Genomic DNA, 24,378 nt, shown 5'->3' on the forward strand with positions numbered 1-24,378 from the left:
TTGGCTGTCGTTTAATGTTTTTATCATTTAAAGTAAATCCCAACTCAGTGCATTTCCACCTCCTACTTCCTCCTTTATAAGAGTCCATTCCAACGTGTGTGACGTATGATGACATCATCATCCAGTTAACCAAGCGGACGGATTGTGAAAGAGCACCCTGAATTGTCAGGCCAAAAGCTATAAGTTAAAAAGCCGGCAAGTGGTTTATTTCCAGATCATAGCCTTTCGATAGCTTGAAAAATGTTTTTCCACTAATTATCCTGTTTGTATTATAATGTTTCAAAGCAGTGAAGATTAGGTTGCAAAAATATCCTTCTAAATGTATACTGCCACATATATATATATAGGTTTATGAACATCAAAGATATATTAAATACAAACCTTAAAACTATGTTTACCTTAAAATTTACACATGAGCATATCAACAATTCTGTGTTTTTTCCATAACATCTTGAGGAACAAAATGGTTGGAGCGCCTGGTTAATCTAATCAAAAATTTATAATTTTTATAATACTGATTTATAACACTGAAGATGAAGACAGTATAGTTTTCGAAACGTTTGTTTGCTGATCTTGAGGAATTCTTTGTAATTGAGAGAAAGTTGTAGAATAGTAAAAAAGTAACATTTTTTGTAGGGTACACTAGTATTTCTCAACACAAAGAACTGCAGACTGTAAGATAAGATTGTTATTAACTCTGATTGAATTTTGTAATGGACTCTACAGGCACAGAAGGTTTTGTTGATTCGGATGATGAGGTGTGTACTGTGTAGACTGAATTTTTGGTATTGAATCCAGTTTATACAGTAATATTTAAAAATGTGATTAAACACTGTTTAGTCATTTAGGAAAGCTTTGTTTTCTTCTGTAGATTAAACTTTGTTCTCATCACCATTTGGCAATTGAAAATATATTTTTTTTAATTTAAAATCTGTTTCTCAATTTCAAGCATTCATAACATATCAGAAAGTTTTTAGTGCATTCAGTAATGGATTATAAAGAATTAGTTTGTTTTATTGCTGTATGCATAGTTTACTAAATACATATTTTGAAATATGTTTGCATGTCATGAGCAACGTTTTTGATCAGATATTATATGGTGCTTTAGTTTCAAGATGCTCAGAGTAACATCACAAGTGAAGAGAATCATGTTGAGCTGTCTCGTGCAATTGCAGAAGTAAATTTAGCTATCAGCCTGTTTTTCAACAACCAGTTCATAGAGGCTAAGAAACTTACTGCAGAAAGGTATGGTTCAAAAGTTGATGTTGAATAGGCTATCATTTCATCCTTTTTTCAAACTACAAAAAAATATCATCTTTGTGAAATTTTTCTACCTGATGCTAACAATGCTTTTACTATAATGGTAGTGATATGGTACATATTATACAAGTCATCTGGAAAGTGATTTATGAGTTACGGTATGCAACTAAGTCTTCATGGGAATTATAATATTGGTATTTTTTTATGGGCGTTACATTTGAAGCTCTTTTCAACTCTAACAAAATTTAAAGTCCTGAATTTGTGTGATCATAATCTGTTTAATTTAATATTGGGTTGATATTTGTTTTGTTTTAAAACGTTAGATCCAATACCAGCATGTATCACTCAATTGGATACAGTACGCTATTGTTTTTGGAGGCAGCAATGACATTTGAAGCTGTGAGTTGTTTGCTACATAATGAGTAAAATTTAGTGGATGAAATTGTATTTATTTCAAAGTTTGTATTACATTTCCGAAAATATCCTATGTAATTTCATGTTGCATATGAATGAAATACTTGGCAGATAAGATTAAGTACTGCTGGTTCATGCCTTTGCAAATTTTTGTTAACAAAATATCAAAAAGATTCCTCACAAAGTCAAAGAAACTAAATAATGCAACAACTCAACGGTGCTATGACCTGTGTAAGGTATTCAAAGCCTGTATACGTAGACTGTGAAACTGCTGTGATTAAGTTGTTCAGAAAGAAGCTTCATAGACGTGAAGAAGGATAAATATTTGATTCATCACTTTACATTTTGGATCAATACCCCATTTATTTGCTGTTATTGCTACTCTGATCAACTCTAACTTAATTCAATTAAACATTAAATTATAAAGCTTTTGCAACATTGTAATGAGTCTATTATATATAATATGTTTTGTATTTTGCAGAAGGACATTGCTGAAGCTATGGCAAGCATTAAAACTTCTATTCAGTTTTGTAATCAGTAAGTCAACGCAATCGAACCGTTTGTGTGTGCTTACGTGCATACTCTTAAAAAAATGTTTGTAATTGTACGTATATATTATGTACTACTATGTAGATTCTTTTGTCAATTTTTGAGTCATATAATTTGTCCAGAATGATTTGCTCTGTGCAATATCTGTTCAGCAAGTTTGGTTGCGCATTTGCTGTTTACTTAAAAAAAGAACTGTGTAAAAGTGTAACAAAATTTATAAACTGTACAGTACCGTTGGTAATCTATTGTATGTCTATGCAACAGCTCCAAAAAGTAAGCTTAATAAAGGATTCATTGCATTTCTTTGATTTAGATTTCGCAGAAAACAGAACATGGTTGTGTCGGTTGGAAAGATGCTCGGCTTGGCCACTCCTGCCGACCTCACGGAAGGTATGTATTTAATATTTTTAACTGGTACGTTATTGCTACATATAAAAAATTGAGTTAACTTATTGCACTGAGGAGTAAGAGTTACATTGTTTTGTGACTAATTTTGTAATTTCACTTTTCTGAGTTAACATCATAAATTGAATAAAAAGGTCATGCTTGTCACAATACTTCACAACTTGTTCTCTATTTTCCAGAGGAGAAACATGCCGAACTTATTTTTGCTGAATTGAATCTCTTTAGAGCTGCTCTTACTTTTATTCAAGTGAGTTTTATTTCAGTATGTTGCAGTCTTTAGGTTACTTGCATACTCTTATTTATGAGTAGGGCATGTAAAGTTAGTTACGTGCCGGTTCAACACCGCTCAAGAGCACGTGGCTGTGTCTTTTGGCAAGACACTGAAAGGCGTGCCGTGGGTTGCGCAGTGGGTGCCCCTTTGACGGGTCTGCTACTATTCGGTGAGTTCCTAACCCCTAACCCTAAAACGGCAATGATAATTAGGCTACGGTACCCGATAATTTAAATAAAAAAATTGAAAAAATCACCGAATAGGGATTGGACTCACCGAATCGGACTCACCGAAACGGGGCATTCCGCCCTTTGACAATAGCTCGTGATTTCCCTCATGATGGTTATCAACAGTAAGCTGCTCTAGGGAGAATTACCTACAGCCCTAGGGCTATGGCCGACTGAACTGAACATTATGTCACATTTCAACTCTTGTTTTTGGTGAACATGATGTTTATTGTGGAATGAGTGGGTCTGCTACTATTCGGTGAGTCCGATTTGGAGAGTCCGATTCGGAGAGTCCGATTCGGAGAGTTCCCTATTCGGAGACAGCCTTTTTCGGAGAGTTCCCTATTCGGAGATTTTTTGAAAACTTTTTTTGAAAATTATCGGGTACCGTAGCCTAATTATCATTGCCGCTTTTACATCGTTTTAACGTCGCTAAACGTTGAAATCGTGCAGAAAAAAATAGAAATAAAATGTTTAAACAATTAAATGAAAATTCGTCATGTCAGTTCGGTTGAATTGTTTTTATTTGTGACCATCATATCAAAAACAATACACGTCAACATAGCAAAGGTAGAAGCGACAAAACGCGATCGTTAAAACGTGCTTTTGACCGAAGTAAGTGATTGAGTTGAAAGAAATTTGGCACGGCCGCAACACCTTCAGAAAAATTTAAGATATGAAGGGAAAATAAAAAAAGAAGATGTTACAAAAAAAATCATGTTTATGTCTATAAGTTAGTACTTTTGAATAGTTAAAATGATTACCGGTAGTTTGGATTAATAAGTGTGTGGCCTACAGCTTGGATTGAAAGGAAATTATCGGGTACCGTAGCCTAGTTATCCCGACCAGCAAAAATTTGTTCCAAGAACCCAGTTAGTCTAACAGTTCATTTTTACATTGTAGTAACAGATAACCAAATGTGTGGCCTATCGTTTTAACGTGGCTAAACGTTGAAATACCGAAGTAACGAAAGAATTTTCATAGCAAAGAACGTTTAGCGACGTTAAAACGATAGGCCACACATTTGGTTATCTGTTACTACAATGTAAAAATGAACTGTTAGGCTAACTGGGTTCTTGGAACAAATCGAAGGGCTTCTGTGAATGTTTCCCAGTTTCAACGTATCCTAGTCAGCAAAAGTTTTCTTTTATACACGATTTCAACGTTTAGCGATAGGCCACACATTTGGTTATCTGTTACTACAATGTAAAAATGAACTGTTAGACTAACTGGGTTCTTGGAACAAATTTTTGCTGGTCGGGATAACTAGGCTACGGTACCCGATAATTTCCTTTCAATCCAAGCCGTAGGCCACACATTTGTTGATCCAAACTACCGGTAATCATTTTAACTATTCAAAAGTACTAACTTATAGACATAAACATGATTTTTTTTTGTAACATCTTTTTTTTATTTTCCCTTCATATCTTAAATTTTTCTGAAGGTGTTGCGGCCGTGCCAAATTTCTTTCAACTCAATCACTTACTTCGGTCACAAGCACGTTTTAACGATCGCGTTTTGTCGCTTCTACCTTTGCTATGTTGACGTGTATTGTTTTTGATATGATGGTCACAAATAAAAACAATTCAACCGAACTGACATGACGAATTTTCATTTAATTGTTCAAACATTTTATTTCTATTTTTTTTCTGCACGATTTCAACGTTTAGCGACATTAAAACGATGTAAAAGCGGCAATGATAATTAGGCTACGGTACCCGATAATTTTCAAAAAAAATTTCAAAAAATCTCCGAATAGGGAACTCTCCGAATCGGACTCTCCGAATCGGACTCACCGAAACGGGCCATTCCGGGAATGACTTGCCTGTTTATGTAGCCTCCAGATGAGACTAATATGTTTTGTTGAGGATTTCAATGTTTTTACGCTAATTTATTTTTTTTTTTAATGTAGCCTTTTTTTAAATATAAAATACAAGAAACAATGGTTCACTCCTAGTCAATTTTTCGTAAGGTCGGTCAATTTAAAAAAGAAAATTGTGTTGTCGTATTTTGGTAGCTGGTGACAGACAATGAATTCCTCGCCACTGTCGATATTCCGAAGTAATTATCTGATTGTTAATTACACAATGCAAATGCTTTTAATTTTAGTCGTTCCGGCTACGGCTGTTACGTTGCATTATTTTAGTTCCTAAAATGTTGATAAATTTGTCTCTCGCAAGTCTAAGCATTCCGATATTTCTATCAGGATGAAAACTTGATCAGTTTTATCCGCGGTGCTCTGAAGATACGGCTTGGCTATCAAACTTACAACTATTGCCTGAAGCTGTCTGATAAAATGGAACCCACAAAGAACAACATGCACTTCATCGGAGGAGTGCTTCTTGGCTGTGGTTCATTCAACATTGTGAGTTGCATGGTGCACGCTTCTGATTGGGCATAGTTGTTTTCTTGGAGGTTTTAAATGACTTGTTGCCGGTAGAATGGTCATAGTAGAGATCATCGCTGTGCACAAGACTTGGCCTAGTTTACCGGTAGAGCAAATGCTTACGTGATGCTCTGGGCTACGGCCGTGTGACAATCCAAAGAATGAGTAGATCATCTCTTGTCAGAACTTCATCTGATTAGAATGTAGTTAAATCTCATCGTCTGGTACACACGGTTCGAATTTCACAAGTCAAGTGAATTTGTCGAGTCGCCGGGTTTGCAGATTTGACAAGTAACGCTTCTCCATGTGAATTATGCAAGAATTTGCGAATTTTTAATTAATTTTTCATCTTTAATTTTTTTGTGCTGTGTTTTTGGCAGGCCTAGAGAAGTACCATTTAGCGGCGACATTTACCATTTTACGTCTAGTTACATCTTGCGACGTTGAAGCAATTTAAAATGGCAACTTTTTTGCTAAGTCGTAATCAACTTGAACAATATAACTGACTTAATGAATCCCATGCTTCAACTTGTGGTCGATGTCTGAGAAATCGATTTGATGCCATTAGTCCCCACTGCGTTTAGTTTGGTGGCGACTTTATCGACCAAGTTGGTCGAGTTTCGTCGATGCTTGAAATAAGTTGCAACGTGGTGTTTGTAATGTGGGTCAACAAACTTGAGATGCAAGTGGTTTGTGTGTGAAGACTTGTATTTTTAGCTGAAAAGTTCTATCAATACAATATTTAAGCACTTGTTCTTCCACCAACCTTTCCACCACCAACATATATTTTTTTCATGCTGCAAGTGTCAAGAAGCTGTGTTAATGACATCACCAGAAACAACCATTGTTAGTTTTTTGAAACCACGCTAATGTGTTTTTACGAGGACTGTGGCGGTTTCAATGCTGCAAGAAAATTTTACCCTAACGAAATAACAATGTAATTAGTTCTAAATACGTCATTGTTTTTTAATGTCAACTCTCAGTTTTCAAAAATCGACTCAATTGCATTGTTCGGCTAAATTTGAACGTAAACTCTACACAATTTGAAAATGTCATGTTTTTCTGTGTGATTAACGGCAGTGCAGCATTGCAATTTCAAGTTGTAAAGGTTTGCTTGCCCTCTAAAGTACTGCAATAAATATTTGCTTAATGGATTTTACGTTGCTGTTCCTGGTTTTAGATATTTGCTTGCTTTGCTTTGTTTGCTTTACTGCAAAATGTATGACATGCTCAACGATGCACATAAATTATTTGGTACTGCCATGGCTACCTAGAGATACGCCCTGACTTGTCACACTCTGTAGAATTTTCTTGATTTTGCCAACTTTTGGTAACTGTCAAATGAATTGTTGAGAAGGAGCGATCTTCCTGGCGTCAGCACTACCTGACTACTCACTATAGAACAGCGAGCATTGTGTTTCGCTAACCATACCGGTGTAGCCTCCACACTAGCCATCAAGACTTTTCCAAAAACATGTGTTTCTCGGCAGCGGTTGAGAACTATGTGGCAGGAACTAGTGGTGCGGTACTGATGAGCCCAGCCTAATGGGCGAAACACGTGTCTATCGCTGAGTTCCTGCTACACTCGACTGCCGAGAAACACATGTCAAATAAATGTTACATTTTAACTTTTTTAACTGTCTTTCTCAGCCCACGTGAAAAAATGAGTTTCACATCATCAAGGTAAAAAAAAAACAAAGACAATTTGATTCATAAAATTTTAGTGAAACTGTTAACCACTTGCTAGCAGTCAGATTGGAGGTTTTTTAATTCCCCAAAGCAACAAAAGGCTTTTGTATTATATCAATCCGAGTCAGCAAAAAGTTAAAAAAAAATGATTGTAGAACATTTCAGTCAGACATTAGTAGTAGCGGCAATTAAAATTGTGACAAATCAAACGCATTTCCATGTAGCCATGTTACTGCCAACATAGTAGACTAGTACCGGTAGTCTATATGATCAAACAAAAGTTTTTGTGTTGTAACTTACTAACTTGTAACTTACATGTCAGTTGTAACTCTCATCATGTACATCGCGAGACCGCACAATTGCTTACTATGCTAGCAAGTAGCAGTCAATTAATATTCGCTACTAGTGAAATCACGACATTTAGAAATACGAAGCACACGCTTGTTTTAGGGTTGTTTTTAGACAAAGTGAGCCGATGGGGAAAATCCGGTGTCATCCGCATGCATAGTTCCTGATTATGTTGGCGTCTGTCACTTTCAGTCTTTCAAAAGAACTGTTTGTATCTTTTAAATGACTTACGTAATTTAATCGTGAGGTTATTCAATTCATTACCAAAAAGCTAATTCAAGTTTTTTTTCCAGGGGTTGTCTTTGCTACCGCCTCGCATACTTTCCTTGCTGGAGTGGATTGGATTTACTTCGGACAAACACAAAGGCATGAAGCAGCTCGCACAGGGGTACACAGACAGCAATTTACGAAGCTCTCTCATATCACTCTTCATTTTGTCCTACAATCTCTTCCTCACTGTGCATTTAGGTAGCTATACTACGTACGATAGAGGAATGTATTTTAGCTCACAAATGCTTAGTTAGCAAAACATTTACTGCTTTATGTGTCACCATTGCTTTATTGGTGTGTTGAAAGTTTTGTAAAAGATACTTACTTTAAGTTCTTAGCCTCTGTCTTTTGTTTATATTATTGTTCTTATAAACAGAACGTCCATTGTTGTTTGTTTAGTTTTGGTCAATTTTATGGTTATGAAGGCTACACAGTTTACAGCACTTGCTTAGCAGTGAAACGTCTTCCGAACAGAGGCATGTTTGACACAACGTGCTGTGAGAGCACGATTCCGTATCAAGCGCACCAACACGTCCGTCTCATTGAACAAAAATCACAACCAAACGTTGAAATCCTAACCTAATGTCCGGTTTTTGCCAAAACTTTAGTTTGTTGAAGATTGCAAAACAACTTATCAAGATTTTTTTTTATATTTGTGTGAAGGCCTCTGCTGTTCTGCTCCTACGTGAGAGTGTGCCATTGTTTTCATGGTTAACTTTCAACCGCAGCAACCATTCGTGGGTTACAGCGCAAAATATGAAACTCCCCGTCTTGGTATGGCAAAGTTTGTCATGTGCACATGAGTTTATTTTTAGCGCAAACCAAACTTGATTTGGTTATTGTACTTCCTCTGCAAGAGCCAATTGTGATTTTATGTAAAATTGGCATTTTGTTCTGATTCAAAAACGCCGGACTGACTGTGCTGTTCCTGTTTCATATCAAATTTTCCCCATCCTGGCTTCATTTAGAAAAAGTAGGCCTATATATAATTAATTGATGGTTTTTGGTTTTTTTCATTATTGAATGGGCCATCTCCGTTAGTTCCCTTTTTGGTAAATTATGTGTACACCCGTAATTAGAACTATTGTGGTTTTGGTAAATTTTATGTCTCAATTGACATGAACTGCTCTCCCACTTTTAAGGTGCCTAGTAATGTAGGCCTACCATTTAATTGCACTTTCTTCGGCTTCACTTGGGTTTTGAAAGCTCACCCAAATTGTTACTGTTACTGCAATTTGCATAAAAATTGCTGAAACGATAAAATATGTTAAAAATCAGCTCCACAAAATATTCCAAAATATCTGTGCTGGGAATAAAAACTAAATTTTCAAAACCCTAAATACGATTTTGTCAATTTTATCTGTGAGAAATAAATTATTCAAACCGCTTTAAACGTAGCAACTTTCTCTTTGTGACATGTTGAGGTTCAATGTAAACGAAACAGACTGGGCATCTGCCATTAGGCTATAGTTTATTTTTATTTCCTACCGTCAAAGCTAAAAACAATAATACTTGTTGTAACATAACAGGGGTCCATAAAAAGTAGCAATGACAAAACGCGAAGGACCTACCAAGAGTAAATTATATTTACCGATTAAGCAAATATGATAGCTGATTGAGTAACTTATTTTGCGAACTCTTTTTGGTATGCATTATAACCGTAATCCGCTGATTAGGATCGCCGATTACTGATCTACAGATAAACATCGCTCAAACTACTCACCCAGGATCAACTAATTAGACAATTGGCATAATCGGCGTAAACGATCCGCTATTGGTGCATCCAACCCAAAGTACAAAGACTTGCCGCCTCGCTATGTCTTTGCAAGCCAATAAATAACAAAACATCATCAAATTTTGAAAGCAATCAACTTTACGATGTTCAAAACGTCGTTAGAATTGGAAATTTGTCACAATATATCTGTGAAGTTTAATTGTCTAAAGCAAGACCGAGATTATGGTTGCTTGCCATGCACATCATACGTTTGATGGTGTTTGTTTTTGAGCATTGCCGTGGGCGCCATGAAGATGGATCTCGGACGCTTTAACTTACACCAGTCTGTTTTGAAGATTTAGTTTATGTAAACCGGAAGGCAAGGTAGCCAATTTTCGTTATATCTTTAGCCATGCCATTATGTGTCTTGCCGCAGACAACAGGATGCTCTTGAGCGGTGTCGAGCCGGCGTCCATTCGAGTGTCGTACTGTGGCTCTCACCACCCACCTATGCAATCGGCTGGTTGTAATAGTGCTGCAGTATTGTTGTAACTCATCCGGAATAATTGGCATTTCACTGTTTACATTGAATCAATGAACAGCTTTGTTGGCTGTAAAGCGATTTTTCACAAACCACCTTTGCTAACGTGTTCCGAATGCAATGGTTGCATCGCAGTTTTGGAGATATATTTTTAATGCTGATTTTAAAAATCAATCCACAGAAAATATTACTTTTTCAGCTTTGTCAAAAATCACTCCATTTTGAGCCGTTTCTACGCCATCAGACAATCAATTAATTCAATAAAAGTGCAGAGGTTTTACCTTTAACAGGAACCAACGACGCGGACCTGCCTGAGACAGAGAAGATCCTAAGAGAAATGCTGAAGCGATTTCCAGAAGGAGTTTTCTTCCATCTCTACGCCGGTAGATTAGAGCAATTGAAAGGAAACTTTGATTCTGTGAGTAGTTGATGGATGAGCAAGTTACCTGTGACAAATCATTCGTTTTTTACATTGATTCAACATCTGCTGACGTTAATTGGTTGCATTGCTACTTGGAATTTAATGCACGTCAAATAGACGGTAAAGCTTATTGTATTCTATTTGTGTCAAGAGTGTTCTATCATGCGAATCATACTAAACTATTGGCTTTTTGTTTTTTTTCCCCTTACAGTATATTTCTGTTGACATGCAAGTATACTTACGCCTGTGATGTTTTTAATAGGCGATCACCTATTTAGAGAAAGCGGTCGTTTTACAAACCCAATGGAAACCCTTTTCTCATATTTGCTACTGGGAGTTGATGTGGTGCCACGCGTTCAAGCTCAATTGGCTGGAAGCCGCAAAATATGCTTCTTTGTTGAAGTGAGCATGTTCGCTTAGTTTCTTTCATAGTGTTTTTTCAAAATAAAATTTCTATTTGTGCTAAAAAGGAAAAACTTTATATACAGTGTGCCATTTGCATTTGTTTTGTTGAAACGAAAATTGATTCTGATAAAACAAATTTGAGAAAAAATGAAATAAAATTTCACTTGCAATATCTAAAGCAAACTTGTAGGAGGTTTATATGTGATTTTCATCACTTTTGAAACTTTTCTTTTTACTCAACAACGTGCATATACTTTAAAAGGTAACAACACACCAGTGGCAAAGTGATTGTTATTAAAATTGTAAGAAAAACTGACTTGTTTCCAAAATTTATTTCGGAAAAATTAAACGAACTATTTCAACACATAGGTATGCTTAGATTATGACGTACTGCATAGGTACTTTGATTATGACTTCTATTACTTCTTGGAAGAAGCAACTATTGCGCATTATACGGCGTAGTGGGGGTTGGATAAACCGCTAAATTGTACACCCAATTCTAAAATGTCATGTAGTGATTTATAGTTTTTATTTTTTGAAAATTTTTGCATATCTAAAGACAGTGAACGTTTTGTAGTTTTTGAGTTTTCTCGTCCTAGTTGCAGACATTCATGTTCCTTACTACCCAAAATACTATTTATGTACAATTGTACACAGGGTTGATCGGTTTAAACCGCCCGGTTAAAACCGGGTTTAAACCGGGCAGTTTTGACCACTTATTACTGGTCAAAAATGGTCAAAACCCCTTTAGTGTATGAATCAACTTGCTTTTCAATTGAATTAAAAATATTACCCTCCATGTTTAGTAATGATGTTCAACTATATTTTGTTTTGATCAACAATAACCTAAATGCTGGATCTGGAACAAAAAATATTCAATTTCTCTGTTTATTTTTGATATTTCAATCAGTTGGTTATTTTAATCATTGAGAAAATTTAAATTCTAAAAATAAGTTTCTGATGAACCAAAAAATGCTTGGTAGACCGATGAACAATTTGCACAGCCAACTGAAGAACAAGAATTTATTCCAACAAATTTCTTTATATTTTTAACTGCTTTTATATTTCCTAAATAGCCCATAGCCCTGGTAGCCGACCATTCACTACATAAAAATATTTATCTGGGTTTTGACCGGTTTAAACCTAGTTTTCACCGGTTAAAACCAGGTTTAAACCGCTTAGTGGTCAAAACCAGTTTTGACCACTTAGAGATCAACCCTGATTGTACATTTTAAAATTTGATTTTGTCGTTTTTCTCTTTTCGTTATTGCTACTGCAAACTTGCGATGTTTTATGAAGAATGCAGTTGCCTGCTTCCAATTGCCCAACCACATGTCTAACCTAACCCACACAGAAAAATCCTTCGTTTTGTACCAAAGTCCTATCCGTCTAGACGTTGAATCAATGTAAAAATGACCGATTTTGCTGTCTGGAAAGTTTCACCTTTGCTGCTCTGTGTAATATTTTCATGGACTTGAAAAAGAGGAATAATTTAAATATTCAAAACGAATGTTATCTAATTCTTGAGATCTTTAAATAATTGAAATGATAAGACGATTCTGTCTACAGTGTGTCGCAAAGTTTAAAACCTACCTGCTTTACGCATCAAAACAAGCCAGTTTTAATGTTTCATACTTTCAATTTTTGCACAGACGACAGACCGATTAAAATATTTACTTACGGACTGCAATATCGTGTCATAAGTTTCCGGCGGGAAGAGGGAAGCTTCATTGCATTGGTGTTGAGTTGCCCCGTTTGTAAAATGATGTGGTTTTGAGAATTCAATATTAGACTTGAGTTCTCAAGAACCCATTTTCTATTCCAGTACCGGTATCCGGTTTCACATTGTTTCATTATCCTTTAATGGAATGAAACGATTTTAACTGTGCATTTCTGGGACGTCCTTTTCGAGCGAACCTCTCTCACAAAACCCCTCCTTTTTGTATTGTGAAAAAGACGGTTTCGCTGGCTGGAATCACCATTTTTCGTTATTCTTTGTGTCTTGATGCAAAAGACAGAGATTATTATCAATAAGCGAATAAAAAAATAATAGTAACCTCTCAAGTACTTGTAGCTCCAGTGCTTCACATAAAGTGAAAATTACATGACTTGTATCTCTTTTTTTATTTCTTTAAAAATAATATCTAAAAAGACATTATTAAAAGTAACTACGGACAGTGGCCAGTGTTTCAATCTTCCGATCTCTTCATCGTAGTAAAATGAAAGTAGAGAGTTGTATTAAAGTTTCGAGATAATGGTTTCTAAAAGTGATATTAATAAGCCAATGAGAATTAGTTTAATTTTTAATTTCGGCCTCCAGCGAAACGTAATTTTACCGCCAATTAGAAAGTGTGATTTTTTTTTTTTAGAAAAGTTGTGCTAAGCAATGAATGGAATTAGTTAAAAATAAAAACTTAAGAAAAATACAGGAATTTGTCACTAAGCTAGGACATAACAATCATCTGAGATGGATCCAAAATACAAGAAATTGGATACCAGCGGCACATATAAGTATTAAGATTCAAAGAAAATGACGGGGTGCACCAGCAAACTTCTAATTGGCCCATGATGCAAGAGAAGGATCCATGGAGGATACAAACTGATATGCATAAATCAACAAGTGAATAAAAAATAACAATAAACTCTCAAGCACATATAGCTCCAAACAAAGTGAAATTTGCATGAGAATTTCATTTCATTCATGCAATTAGCGAATTTCAAATTTATGCAAATTTGACTTTTTGTGGAGCTATATGTGCTTGAGAGACGTTACTGTTATTTTTTTATTTATTTGTTGATTTATGCATATCAGATTGCATCCTCTGTGGATCCTTCTCTTGTATCATGGGCCAATGCTATAGATGTTTGCTGGTACATCTTTTCATTTTCTTTGAATCTTAATTATTATAAATGTTTTGATTTTGTGTGGTCAACCGTTTTAACTACTTACGTCAAATTGACGTTGCTTGAATGCCACGTTATGACGTTCCTTTAATGTCGATCAAGGCAACATTTTTGTCGATAAAATATTAATAAACCGTAAGTCTGTTGGTGTTGCTTTCTTTTATTGACTTTCAGAACTGTATCGGTTTGCTTGTTTGTCAACACGTCCTTGGCTATTTTGACAATGCTTAGCTTGCAATTTTTCATATTTGCATCAAATCGATGTAAAATTACATGAAAGTGCTGTAGGTGAATTTTCAATTGAGTCTTCAAACAAGTAGCAGTCTTACCTGGAAACCACCGCATTAATAAACTTTCCATGTTGCCAAGTAGTTAATTTAACGCTTGGTTGATATGCGAGTGAAGAGAAAAAAGTTTCAAGTACAAATGCGAGTGGAGAAAAAATGTTTGAAATACGAACGCGAGTGGAGAAAATGTTCCAAGTACCATCCCAGACAACAAATCAAGCGTTTTTTACATTTGTTCAACCAATCACCGTAATATATTGAATCAATGTAAAAAAACAAATAATTTTTTTTCTGGGAATGCAGTGGAGAAATGTGGCTTTTGTAAGCCGACGACCAAATGTGGCCTACCGGCGGGGTAGTTTTGGAGGCCATTTGACGACTTCTCGGAGATCACGGTCGCCGGGAGCTTAGAGGTCTGCAATCCTTCAGCGATCATAACACCAGTGCAGCACACTGGATGGCATAGGCCTATACTTGGAATGTAACATGGCCTACCACCGACACCAAACTCCAAATTTTCGTAATTCATTCAGTAGCGCTACGCCAACACGAGACCTGTCTATCTGTTCCGGCTTTCTCAGCTAAGCTCAATCGAATTCGAACTTGAGTTGGCCGCTTTCACATAAGTATGCACATGTGGAGTTGCTCTTTTAGCGGCTTGGGAATGCTGCACGGATGAACAAATTGCTAACTGTGGCATTCTTGAGTACTTCATCTACAAAATGCCAGATGGAATGCATGGTTTCCCTATACTGGACGTAGCTGCACTGACCTAGATTGCTACTGCATACCCTGAAATGTGAATAGTCTTTTTAGCATAGAAGAAAAATTGAGAATATATTTTTTTGTGATTCATTTTGAAATTTATGGCCCGTCCAATGTTTGTTGAGAGCTTTTGCTTTGTATTCGGTCACATCTCTCATGATCTTTGGTTTAGTTTTTTTGATTAAAAATTTGATTCAAAACTAATAGCACAACGGAAGCAATGAAGATGTGGTTGCGTACGACGACGACGAAGCTGTAGAACGAACTAAATTGCCATTACCCAACTATTTCCTTTTTCTTAATTTACTAACCACGTTTAACTGACATTTGCATGTTAGAGAGTGAACGAAAATTTCGTGCCTCAAAAGTCTATGTTGAGTTCTTAATCAAACAGTTTGTGATTGACAGGAAGGAGAGCAATTGGTCGAAGTGCGTGTACACGTATATCCGTGCGTCTTTCCTCGTCATGGTGAAAGGCGACGAGTACCGAGAGGAAATTGACAATTTAATGAGGTTGGTGTTTTGCTTTTTGAAAAAAGTAATTTTCTTTTTTTTTATTACTATCTCGAAAAGTATAAATTCATAAGTCGATCCATTTTACGTTGGTGCAAGCAACCTCTGCAGACATCTTTAGGATGTAAAGAGGATTTACTTTATTCGTCGCTTTATCACAAACTGATTTCACTCTGACATTTTAAATAAAACAACCAATGAGTTGTCTCTGGTATCCCAGCTAGAAAAAAATGTCGTTTTTTTTTTTCTTTTTAGGGAAGTTCCAAAATTGAAACAGCGGTTTGCCGGAAAGAGCATTCCATTAGAGAAATTCTTGGCCAGAAAATCAAGGAAATACTTTGAACAAGGCCGGTCCTTAATGCTGCCTGCTCACGTGAGGGTTTCTTAGTAGAGTCATTTTAATTTCAAAAATTTCTTGAATTGCCAAACTTTTTTTATTATAACCACAATGTTTGATGAACGAAATCTTGTCTTCACAATGAGCTTTCTTTTCGTAAAACTTCCCTAGAGGGGCGTGTAGATATATATTTGAGCACTGGTATTTGAGCACTGCTCCGTTCAAAGGTGTCTATCACATTCAAGGACACCGTCGCACTGTTAAATCACAGCCGGAATATTTATTTGTTATAGTTGTGTAGTTGTGCCACAACAGTTACCAATATTGGTAAAAATTTTCATCAATTCACGTTATTTGTTTGTTACGTCAGGAAATGCTGTATTGTTGGAACGGTTTGCTTATGTTGAAAGGGAACGCCGAACTGAGAGAAAAGCATCTCAGCCTAGTGACCGATGCGTTTGACAACCTGGAAGAACGCAAGGAAAGTTCAAGTATGTTGAATCTCTTCTTTTGTCGATGTTTATGTTTCGATACCTATAAAATTTTGATTCCTTTACCACCGACTTTGATCACCAGCAAGTTTTTGTTTGACGTGCCTGCTTATTTGGCGACTTAATCCTGACACGCGATTTTTTCCTCATTTTCAAGAATAATAACTTATGTTGTTGCCTTCGCAGCCACATCTAAAGACGAAGAATTCAACTACTATGATGACCACTGTTTATTGCAATTATTGAAAGGGACTCTTTTAAGATACAGCAGTCAACTCAAAAAAGCTGAATTATGTTTCAACGACGTGAAAGAAAAGTAAGCTTTATTTTTAAATAAAAGTTGGCCATGTTAACAATTTTTTTTGCTTAAATTTTTGTATCCATCTCAAGTTGTTACTTTTTTATTTTTATTGCAACAACAACGAACAAGATAAGATACAGTTTACATGAGTAAAAAACACCAACATACAGTGTGTGTAAGTTGTGATACAAGTTTGTGTGTACTTTTTAATTTTTATGCAGTTCTATCTTATGTCGTGCTTCTCAGGCTTTGTGGCAATTTCTCGCTCTGACTGCCCAGTTTTTTAGACTATTCCGACAAACTGAAAAATTCTGAATTCGTTTCAGTGTCTTTGCATCGATTTTATACTTTTTTGGCGTATAGAAGTGTATAGTTTAATAAAAACTCACAATCGAAAGTTCCTAAATACATTAAGTGTTCATCTGCTGTAACAGGAAGTCCACAAGAAAACATCTTTCTAATAATTCTGCCCAGCTATACACGGGAAAAACCAAATACGAAAATGATTATCGGTAACTTTTTTTCCGAAATGAACACAGAATGCTGTCAATCAGACTAAATATAATACAACGCACCGTTGGTCAAAATATCTCAGATTTAATTTTAGCTAAAAGGTTTGTACTTTGCATACCCGTTGAGCGCCCTTGTGCGACTTTTTATTTTGTAGCTTTTCGACCGCTAGGTGGAGAATGTTGGCATGATAAGTCGACACATTTTTCACCATGGCTAGTGTACCTTCTTGAAGAAAGTCATTATGATTTATAGGATGGTGTAAACGTTTCAAAATTATCGTAATCGCTCGCATCAAGTTTTAAATAGAAGTATCAAACGCGTTACTTCTTCTTCTTCCTGTTTTACGTCTCATTTCCTAGAATCAGGGTAGGACGGGGTCTGGCAAGGCACATCCTCAGTCTCCAGTCATCACGATCTAGGGGGCTAGTGTTGGTCATCTGCCACCGCCCACCGCTTACAATCTTATTTTAATGAATATCTTAGTAACTTATCCCTATCTCTAACTTTTCCAGCTGTACGAAAGACCTTGATTTTCTAACTGTGAAGCACAGTAATTTTTTTATTTGCTGGTCTAATATATTGGGCGCCCGATTCTAAGCCGGTCGATGTTAGTTTGATGCCCTATGAAGCCACCCGGGTTGGAACAGTGCTATTCATACAAGCATGCTGCGATTTCTTTTCGGTTTATGATTGTACATATGTACAAGTACTCTAAAGAACGCAAGCTTTAGATCAAGCTTTTGCAATTTTTTGGTGAAATTCATTAATTTTAATGGCTGTTGCATCTCATAGTCATACCCACTGCAGTAAAACTGTTTTTCAAACACTCTGTCTGCTTTGTATAGTAATCAATGATAGGCTTAATGATAGAATTTAGGAGCGAAAGTCATGTAAATTATTAATTTTTTTATTCTGTCTGTAATTGTGTGTTTACATAATAGTGCCTTCCACGACTTTTCTTCTTTATTATTGTACTATTTTATTGGCTTGAACTGCCAAGAGAGCATCGATTAATAAGCGTTGACAGATGTTTTAAATATTACGTAACGACTGCCAAGCCGCTATAAACGTCAAACGCAAGTGCCAGGTGTCAGTTTTTGCTGCACAACCTGAATTTTAATGGCATCCCCAGCTCAATAAATTGCTTTTTAAAATTTTGGCATAAAATTTATCTTGACCTTACGATTTACACGAAGCACCAGTGATCAAATCAGGCAAAGCCAACCACGTAGACATGGCGTTGAAATTAATAAAGAGCTGTGTACCGCAATCGCTAAATGGTGTTTTTTTAATACACTGTACTATAAAGGTTTGTTTGTTGCAAAAACATAAAGTGGTAATATACTTCACTTTCATGAAATGTGCTCTCAGGTAATAAGTATTCTCCTATGGTGAATAATAGTAAACCACGTAGACTTTACTGATGGTCTAGCAATGACTTGTCAATACTTTCCAGTTACAAAGGCATCACCAAAGACCACTACCTCGCCCCAGCTGCATTGTCAGACCTGGTCTGGATACTCATCGAGGAAGGGAGATGCGAAGAAGCATCCGATGTTCTCAAACATATCAGGTTGGTGGCTGCCACATGTAAATGCGTTGCATTAACGTTAACGCAAATGCCTCAAATCTCATTGTTTTTATTAGGTAGTTCGTAAGAATCTGCTTTTTATACTGATACACACAGCAAATAGCGAAGCTGGTTACTGATAATGTCAAGGTAATAATGAATCTAAAACTGTAGCGGTGTGCTATCTGTCCCAAAATAGGTTGTGAAAATGCAATATTTTCCACTAAACAAGGCAAAACTGAAATTGTTCTGAAGGCGCACTCTCATTCCCTCAAACCTAAAACTTAGCGTCATCATCTTTTTTCCAGGTTGGGTTTTTGTCTTCCTTTATCTTTTGTACAATAATTATTATAATTTGAAAAATATGCTGTAGCGCTGTTAGAGCTAAGTTGTTGCTTCCATATTTTCTTTTAGATCCAAACTGCATCAAAATATAGTTTTTCATACTGACCGAGTTTACAAAAGTCGATTCATTAGTTAAAAAGACTGTTTGCTGGCGTGGAAAGCCATAAGCTCACCTCTATGTTTTCTACCAGTTGTTACATTAGTTTAAAACCAGGTTAGGTACATGAAGATGAGGAACTATTGAGCAACATAACTCAAAGGTAACTCAAATTATTTCTCGGTCACGTTATCAGAAAAGAAGAGTTCGAAGATCTCTGTCTAAGCGGTCGCCTTCTCGGAAGACGTGCTCGTGGCAGACAACGAATGACATTTTTATTTAATTTTCAATAAAATAAATCAATCAGCCAATCAAGAACACTTTGGGATACTGCACCGCATAGGGAATGCTGACAAAATTACAAACTGAGCATCTAGTTCATCAAAGGCCGCATCGGCTATAATACTGTAGTAGGAGAAGGAGTAGTAGTTGCATTAATAAAATATATGATGAACGCAAACATAACAAGTTATTTGAACTTGTCCTCTCTTCTTTTATCAGGAAAACTTACTCCCATTATTCCATGGAGTCCCGTCTTCAGTTTCGCATGCATGCCGCCCAGTCCTGGCTCAATGAAAGATCCGCAAAGGCTTCTACCTCCAATACATGAGTTTTGACATTTTTTTTATTTCTTTTTTTAGTTATCTTTTTATTGTAATTTATGAGTACGATGATTATGATTATCTTGCAAACAAATGCATTCTGTTGTGTTTATTTTGTTTTAAGTTTTGTTAAGGTGACGTTGTATGACCATATACTGACTTTTAAGAGAGTCTCACAAGATATCATGTGATCATGTAATCTTTTTCTTACCTCACTCGAAATTGTTCTCGAATATCTATCGATGACGTTTGTGTACTGTACAAGACAGACGTCGTCAATGAGCAGCTGTACGTTGTCTTTTTTCGTGCTGTTTCAGAGATAAACACTTTTTTATTCAATAGACGCATGAAGTCCGTATGCCTTCTGCATCATCGATTGAAAACTCTTCTGATGAAGAAGTAAATTATATCATCATCAACATTTCATAAATGGGTTCCCTAACAAAGAAGGTCAACCTTTTGCGCAAAACATACCAATTAAAATAACAGAAAATCTAAACATTTTCAACAACATGCTTTACCAGTCAGGTTCATTGGCTTTCTTCAGGGTGTGAACTGTGAAATAACTAAATTGTGGCATACAATAAAAAATTATTATTGATTTGTTTTCTGAGCTATCCTGCAATCCTGTAGTGTATAGGCGTAGAGCACCTAAAATCGTAGTTTTCGAAGTCATAATCTATTTTAATCCAATGTCGAACAATTATTACGAAGCTTGTCCCTGTGCCATCCTGTATTTCGAATCAACGTTGTTATAATGACAAAGATGTTTTCATGTTGCAAAAAAAATTGTACATACTTCTGCTTCATAATTCATATCCAAACAACCAAAATGCCACAAAACTTGCAAAATCAATTCGCTTCAATAACGACAATGCTGAAAAACATTATTATTACGAAAAAATGCACTGTTTGTTCACAAAGAATTCTGACATACTTCAACAGGTTGAATGCACACATAAGAGATTCCACCCTTATCGTATAATGTTGAGTGGTTAACTTCAAGGACAGGTTACCATTTAAGCGCATTCAAACTATGACGCTACGGTGACGACTTTGTTTTCAACTCATCTCACAATTGTCAATTTGTCAGTCCAGCACTCATGTGATTTCACAGTCTTCCTTTCTCAGCTCCTTTTTGCTTTTCAGTTTGCAATTTCACACCCGGTTAGGCGGTTACTTTCCATTATGCCAAGAGCCTGTAATATTTTAAACTTTAGATACTCCATCAATTTTAAGGAGCTTAAAAAATTGTCAAAAATACTGCAAAGTGTAGTTCGTGTGGAATTGTATTGATTGCATCTCAGATAATGGTGACATAGATTTTTACCCACAGTATTTAACCTTTTGCGGTCCAATTTTTTTTTCCGGTTTTGGTCCGTACAGGTCCAATTTTCTTTTTTGCTTTTTTCCGATAGATTTCAGTATGCCTATTGCAGATTTAAACTTTTTTCCAAGAAAAAATGAAAAAAACACCTTTTTGTCCATAAAAATTTGCCCCAGTTTAGCAGAAAAACAGGTTTTTTCTCGTTATAACGCATGCTTGACACACTCTTTACAAGATAAATGTGAATCCTCTTGACATTGCCTCGCTCATATTTACATAAAAACATGCAGTAGATGCATGTAGCAATGTTTTTTTTTAATGTAACAATAACGAACGGTGCAATAAAGATCACACAAAACAGTAATTTTCAACAAAATGTTTAGGGTTTGTAATTTTCCAGCGTGTGATACTTTTCGAAGCATTCTCCTGGGTGGAAACCAGGTTTTCTTGTGCAAGTTTTACAGAAAAATAGTGTTGTTTTTCTGCTTTCTTTGGTTGAGCAAACCATGCAGATTCTGTTATGTCCACGTGGCCGTTTGGATACGAAATGTGGCCTTTTGTTCAGTCGTTCGCTTGCATCGCTGGTACTTGGTCTTCCTCGGTGTGGATTGCGTCGGATATCTCCAACAAGCTGCACAATCAGTTTTTTCCTGAATTGCAGATGTCTTGCTCTGGGAAGACCATTCACCTCTTTGAAGAGCAAATACGAATTCACAATACACACCTCTACAAGCCAAAAGAAAAGCTTCCTCCACCACCTTAGAGTTTTTCGGGTGAAAGAATATGAAGAACAATAATGATCTGAACGATCAACAGCACCCATGTTGGAGGTGTAATCACTGATGACTACAGGCTTTTGCACATCTTCTTCTCTACCTTTTACCCATCTGTGATGCAGAGAGGTATCTGCATTATGCCATGTACTTAGCATGAGAATCAGTCGTCTGTCCTGCCAAGCCAGACTCATCATATCATCTTGATGCCTGTAGACTTTTATGTCACCGTTCCTCAGACGTAATCTCTTTATTTCTTCAGGCAATCCAACTCTGTTTTTTTGAATTGTCCCTGTGAGATGAACCTGTCGCTCTTGTAGCTGTGCAGCCAGAATGCAGCTTGTGTAGAATCGATCGGTGTAAACATGATACCCTGCTCCTTGAGCTTTGTTGAGAATTTGGTCTACCAAATGTACCACTATTCGTGTCGTGAAAGGCATCCAAGGATATGGCAAGCTATCAGTGGTTGGCCTGCCAAGGTAAGGTTCAAAAGAGGAAATGTACCCATTTGCACTATCCGATAGAACGTAAATGCGCAATCCCCATTTTGTGGGCTTTTGTGGGTTATATGTTTTGAAAGAAATCCTTCCCCTGAAGCCAACAGTGCTCTCATCAACGGCAACATTTTGCCCTGGTGTATAATTTTCCAAGCATTTTTTCTGTACATAATCGACAACATTACTGATTTTGCTGCCACGAGTAACAGGTCCCACAGTTGGCTGAGGTGATCGTACATGCAACATCCAATGAATCTGCAGAAATCTTCTTCGCGAGAAAACATCAAGAAAAAAAGGACAGTATTCTGTCCACTCTCTACTAAAGTAGTCTTTTACATTACTTTTTTCTGTCAAGGCCACTTTCAATACCACTCCAAGATAAGCTTTCAGCTCTGTCAAGGACACATCTTTCCAGTTATACCAAACTGAACAGTTACTGAAAACTTTTCCTCTCAAACGAATTGTTGCATATGCATTAGTTGCTGTGACCATTTGCATGAGCAATTCATCTGTCATAAAGCTCTGGAAGAATTCTAACTCTGTCTCTGGTGCTGATGGCAAAGTTGCTCCAACACTTTGAGCCGTGAAAGGACAGTGAGGCAGATCTCCATCATTAGGAAGCCATGCTCTCCATCCATTACTAGTCGTTCCACCACGGTCAAGAGATACCGGTATATTTACATCATCAACATCCATGTCAGAATCAGAAAGGTCTTCCTCATCGTCACTCATTTCTAAATCTGTATCGTTGAAATCGCTTTCTTCTCCATCATTCGAATCTGAGTAATCAGAAAGCACTTCCACAACATCATCAGCATAGTAGCCTCGCTGAGTCATTTTAGGCCTACTGGTGGCTAGCCGAACAGCAATAAACAAACGTTGTTAGACCTACAAAAGAAGCATAGTAATGCGAGTATGAACACATGAAAATGCTAAGAAATGCAATGCATATGAATTCTGCCCTAATTAGCTGATGAAAACAAAAACTTGTATTTTGGAAATTTTTTTAGTCCTGGGCAAAGATCAAAACTCTAACCTTACTCCTAACTATAACCCTTACCCAATCCTAACTCTGGCAACACCTGATTTTAACCATGACAACAAGAGTGTAAACATAGCCACTTCCCATAAAATAAAATGCCAGAAAAATAATAACAGAAACAAGCTGAAGTCCTAGATCAGTCCAGCTAAGTCTCTCCTTTCTTTGCTAAACAACCCTCAACTAGTTGCAACAAGATACATAACCACTCGGCCACTGCTGGCGACAAAATAGGGCGCTATTTTGATTGTTGCCCCAGCCCTGCTGGTACAGTACCAGCACGGCACGAGTAGGGTTAGTTTAGTGTTAGTTACTAACCTCAACTCTAAACTAACGTATTTATACCAGAAAAATAATAACAGAAACAAGCTGAAGTCCTAGATCAGTCCAGCTAAGTCTATCCTTGCTTTGCTAAATAACCCGCAACTAGTTGCAATAAGAGACGTAAAAAAATGGTGACCTCATTTCTCGTAGCATTCTAGAATGTAAGTGCTCTAATCTAAAATCGATAAAAAATCTTTTTTCGCAAAACAAGCATCCCACAGACATATTTGGACCTTGTTGAGCAGTGATATGTAGACATCATCCCAGGAATGGCGTTGGACCATATTACATAATTTTATTTTGCATCCCAGGGAAGTTCTTGGACCGCAAAAGGTTAACATTATAGCTTTGGTAGAGAGATACTTTTTTAAAACCATAGACAGATAATTGATAACAGCTTGTTGTAACCGTTATTTGGTTTTATTAAACTTAAAACTCGAATCTGCAAAATAAATAATCATTCTATAACACAACTCAAGTTAACAGCAGACCAGCTAAATCAACACCCTTCACTCCAACTTGCACAAACTAAAACTGCGAACAGGCATACAATTTCACCAACAGTGAATCAACACGTCGGCTTCAGGCACTAGCTTTAGGCATCAGAGCACTTGTTCAATTACAGCTCATTCTCCCCCATATAAAATTGAACAACACCAAAAGTTGAAAAAAACAAAGAGAACAATTGGAACTTAAAATTGCAATTGAAGGTACACCGTTATTACAACATCTAATGTTTGCATGTGCCATAGCATGAAGTTGAACACAAATTGTATCAAACGTAAGGCACAGC

The 24,378-nt window shown here is 36.5% G+C and overlaps 1 protein-coding gene across 1 annotated transcript; it reads left to right on the plus strand.

Moving 5' to 3' along the window:
* The first annotated feature begins 713 nt into the window (after window positions 1-713).
* LOC145770704 (tetratricopeptide repeat protein 39B-like) lies at window positions 714-19,769 on the plus strand. The gene is made up of 16 exons (XM_082582399.1): window positions 714-758; window positions 1,109-1,245; window positions 1,584-1,659; window positions 2,156-2,211; window positions 2,537-2,613; window positions 2,808-2,875; window positions 5,333-5,491; window positions 7,843-8,017; window positions 10,365-10,492; window positions 10,758-10,897; window positions 15,265-15,369; window positions 15,625-15,742; window positions 16,077-16,218; window positions 16,384-16,513; window positions 18,468-18,584; window positions 19,525-19,769. The coding sequence occupies exons 1-16, from the start codon at window positions 714-716 to the stop codon at window positions 19,631-19,633; spliced, it is 1,782 nt and encodes a 593-aa protein (XP_082438525.1). The 3' UTR covers window positions 19,634-19,769.
* The last annotated feature ends 4,609 nt before the right edge of the window (window positions 19,770-24,378 follow it).

This window comes from Aplidium turbinatum, chromosome 5, assembly GCF_918807975.1.
Source record: "Aplidium turbinatum chromosome 5, kaAplTurb1.1, whole genome shotgun sequence".
NCBI lineage: Eukaryota > Metazoa > Chordata > Ascidiacea > Aplousobranchia > Polyclinidae > Aplidium > Aplidium turbinatum.

Bases quoted from the DNA above. Each gene is read 5' to 3' on its own strand.
- LOC145770704 (XM_082582399.1), top strand. From the start codon at position 714: ATGGACTCTACAGGCACAGAAGGTTTTGTTGATTCGGATGATGAG. The intron at 1,246-1,583 runs GTATGGTTCAAA...TTAAAACGTTAG, and splicing joins AAGAAACTTACTGCAGAAAG to ATCCAATACCAGCATGTATC. The intron at 15,743-16,076 runs GTGAGGGTTTCT...TTGTTACGTCAG, and splicing joins CCTTAATGCTGCCTGCTCAC to GAAATGCTGTATTGTTGGAA.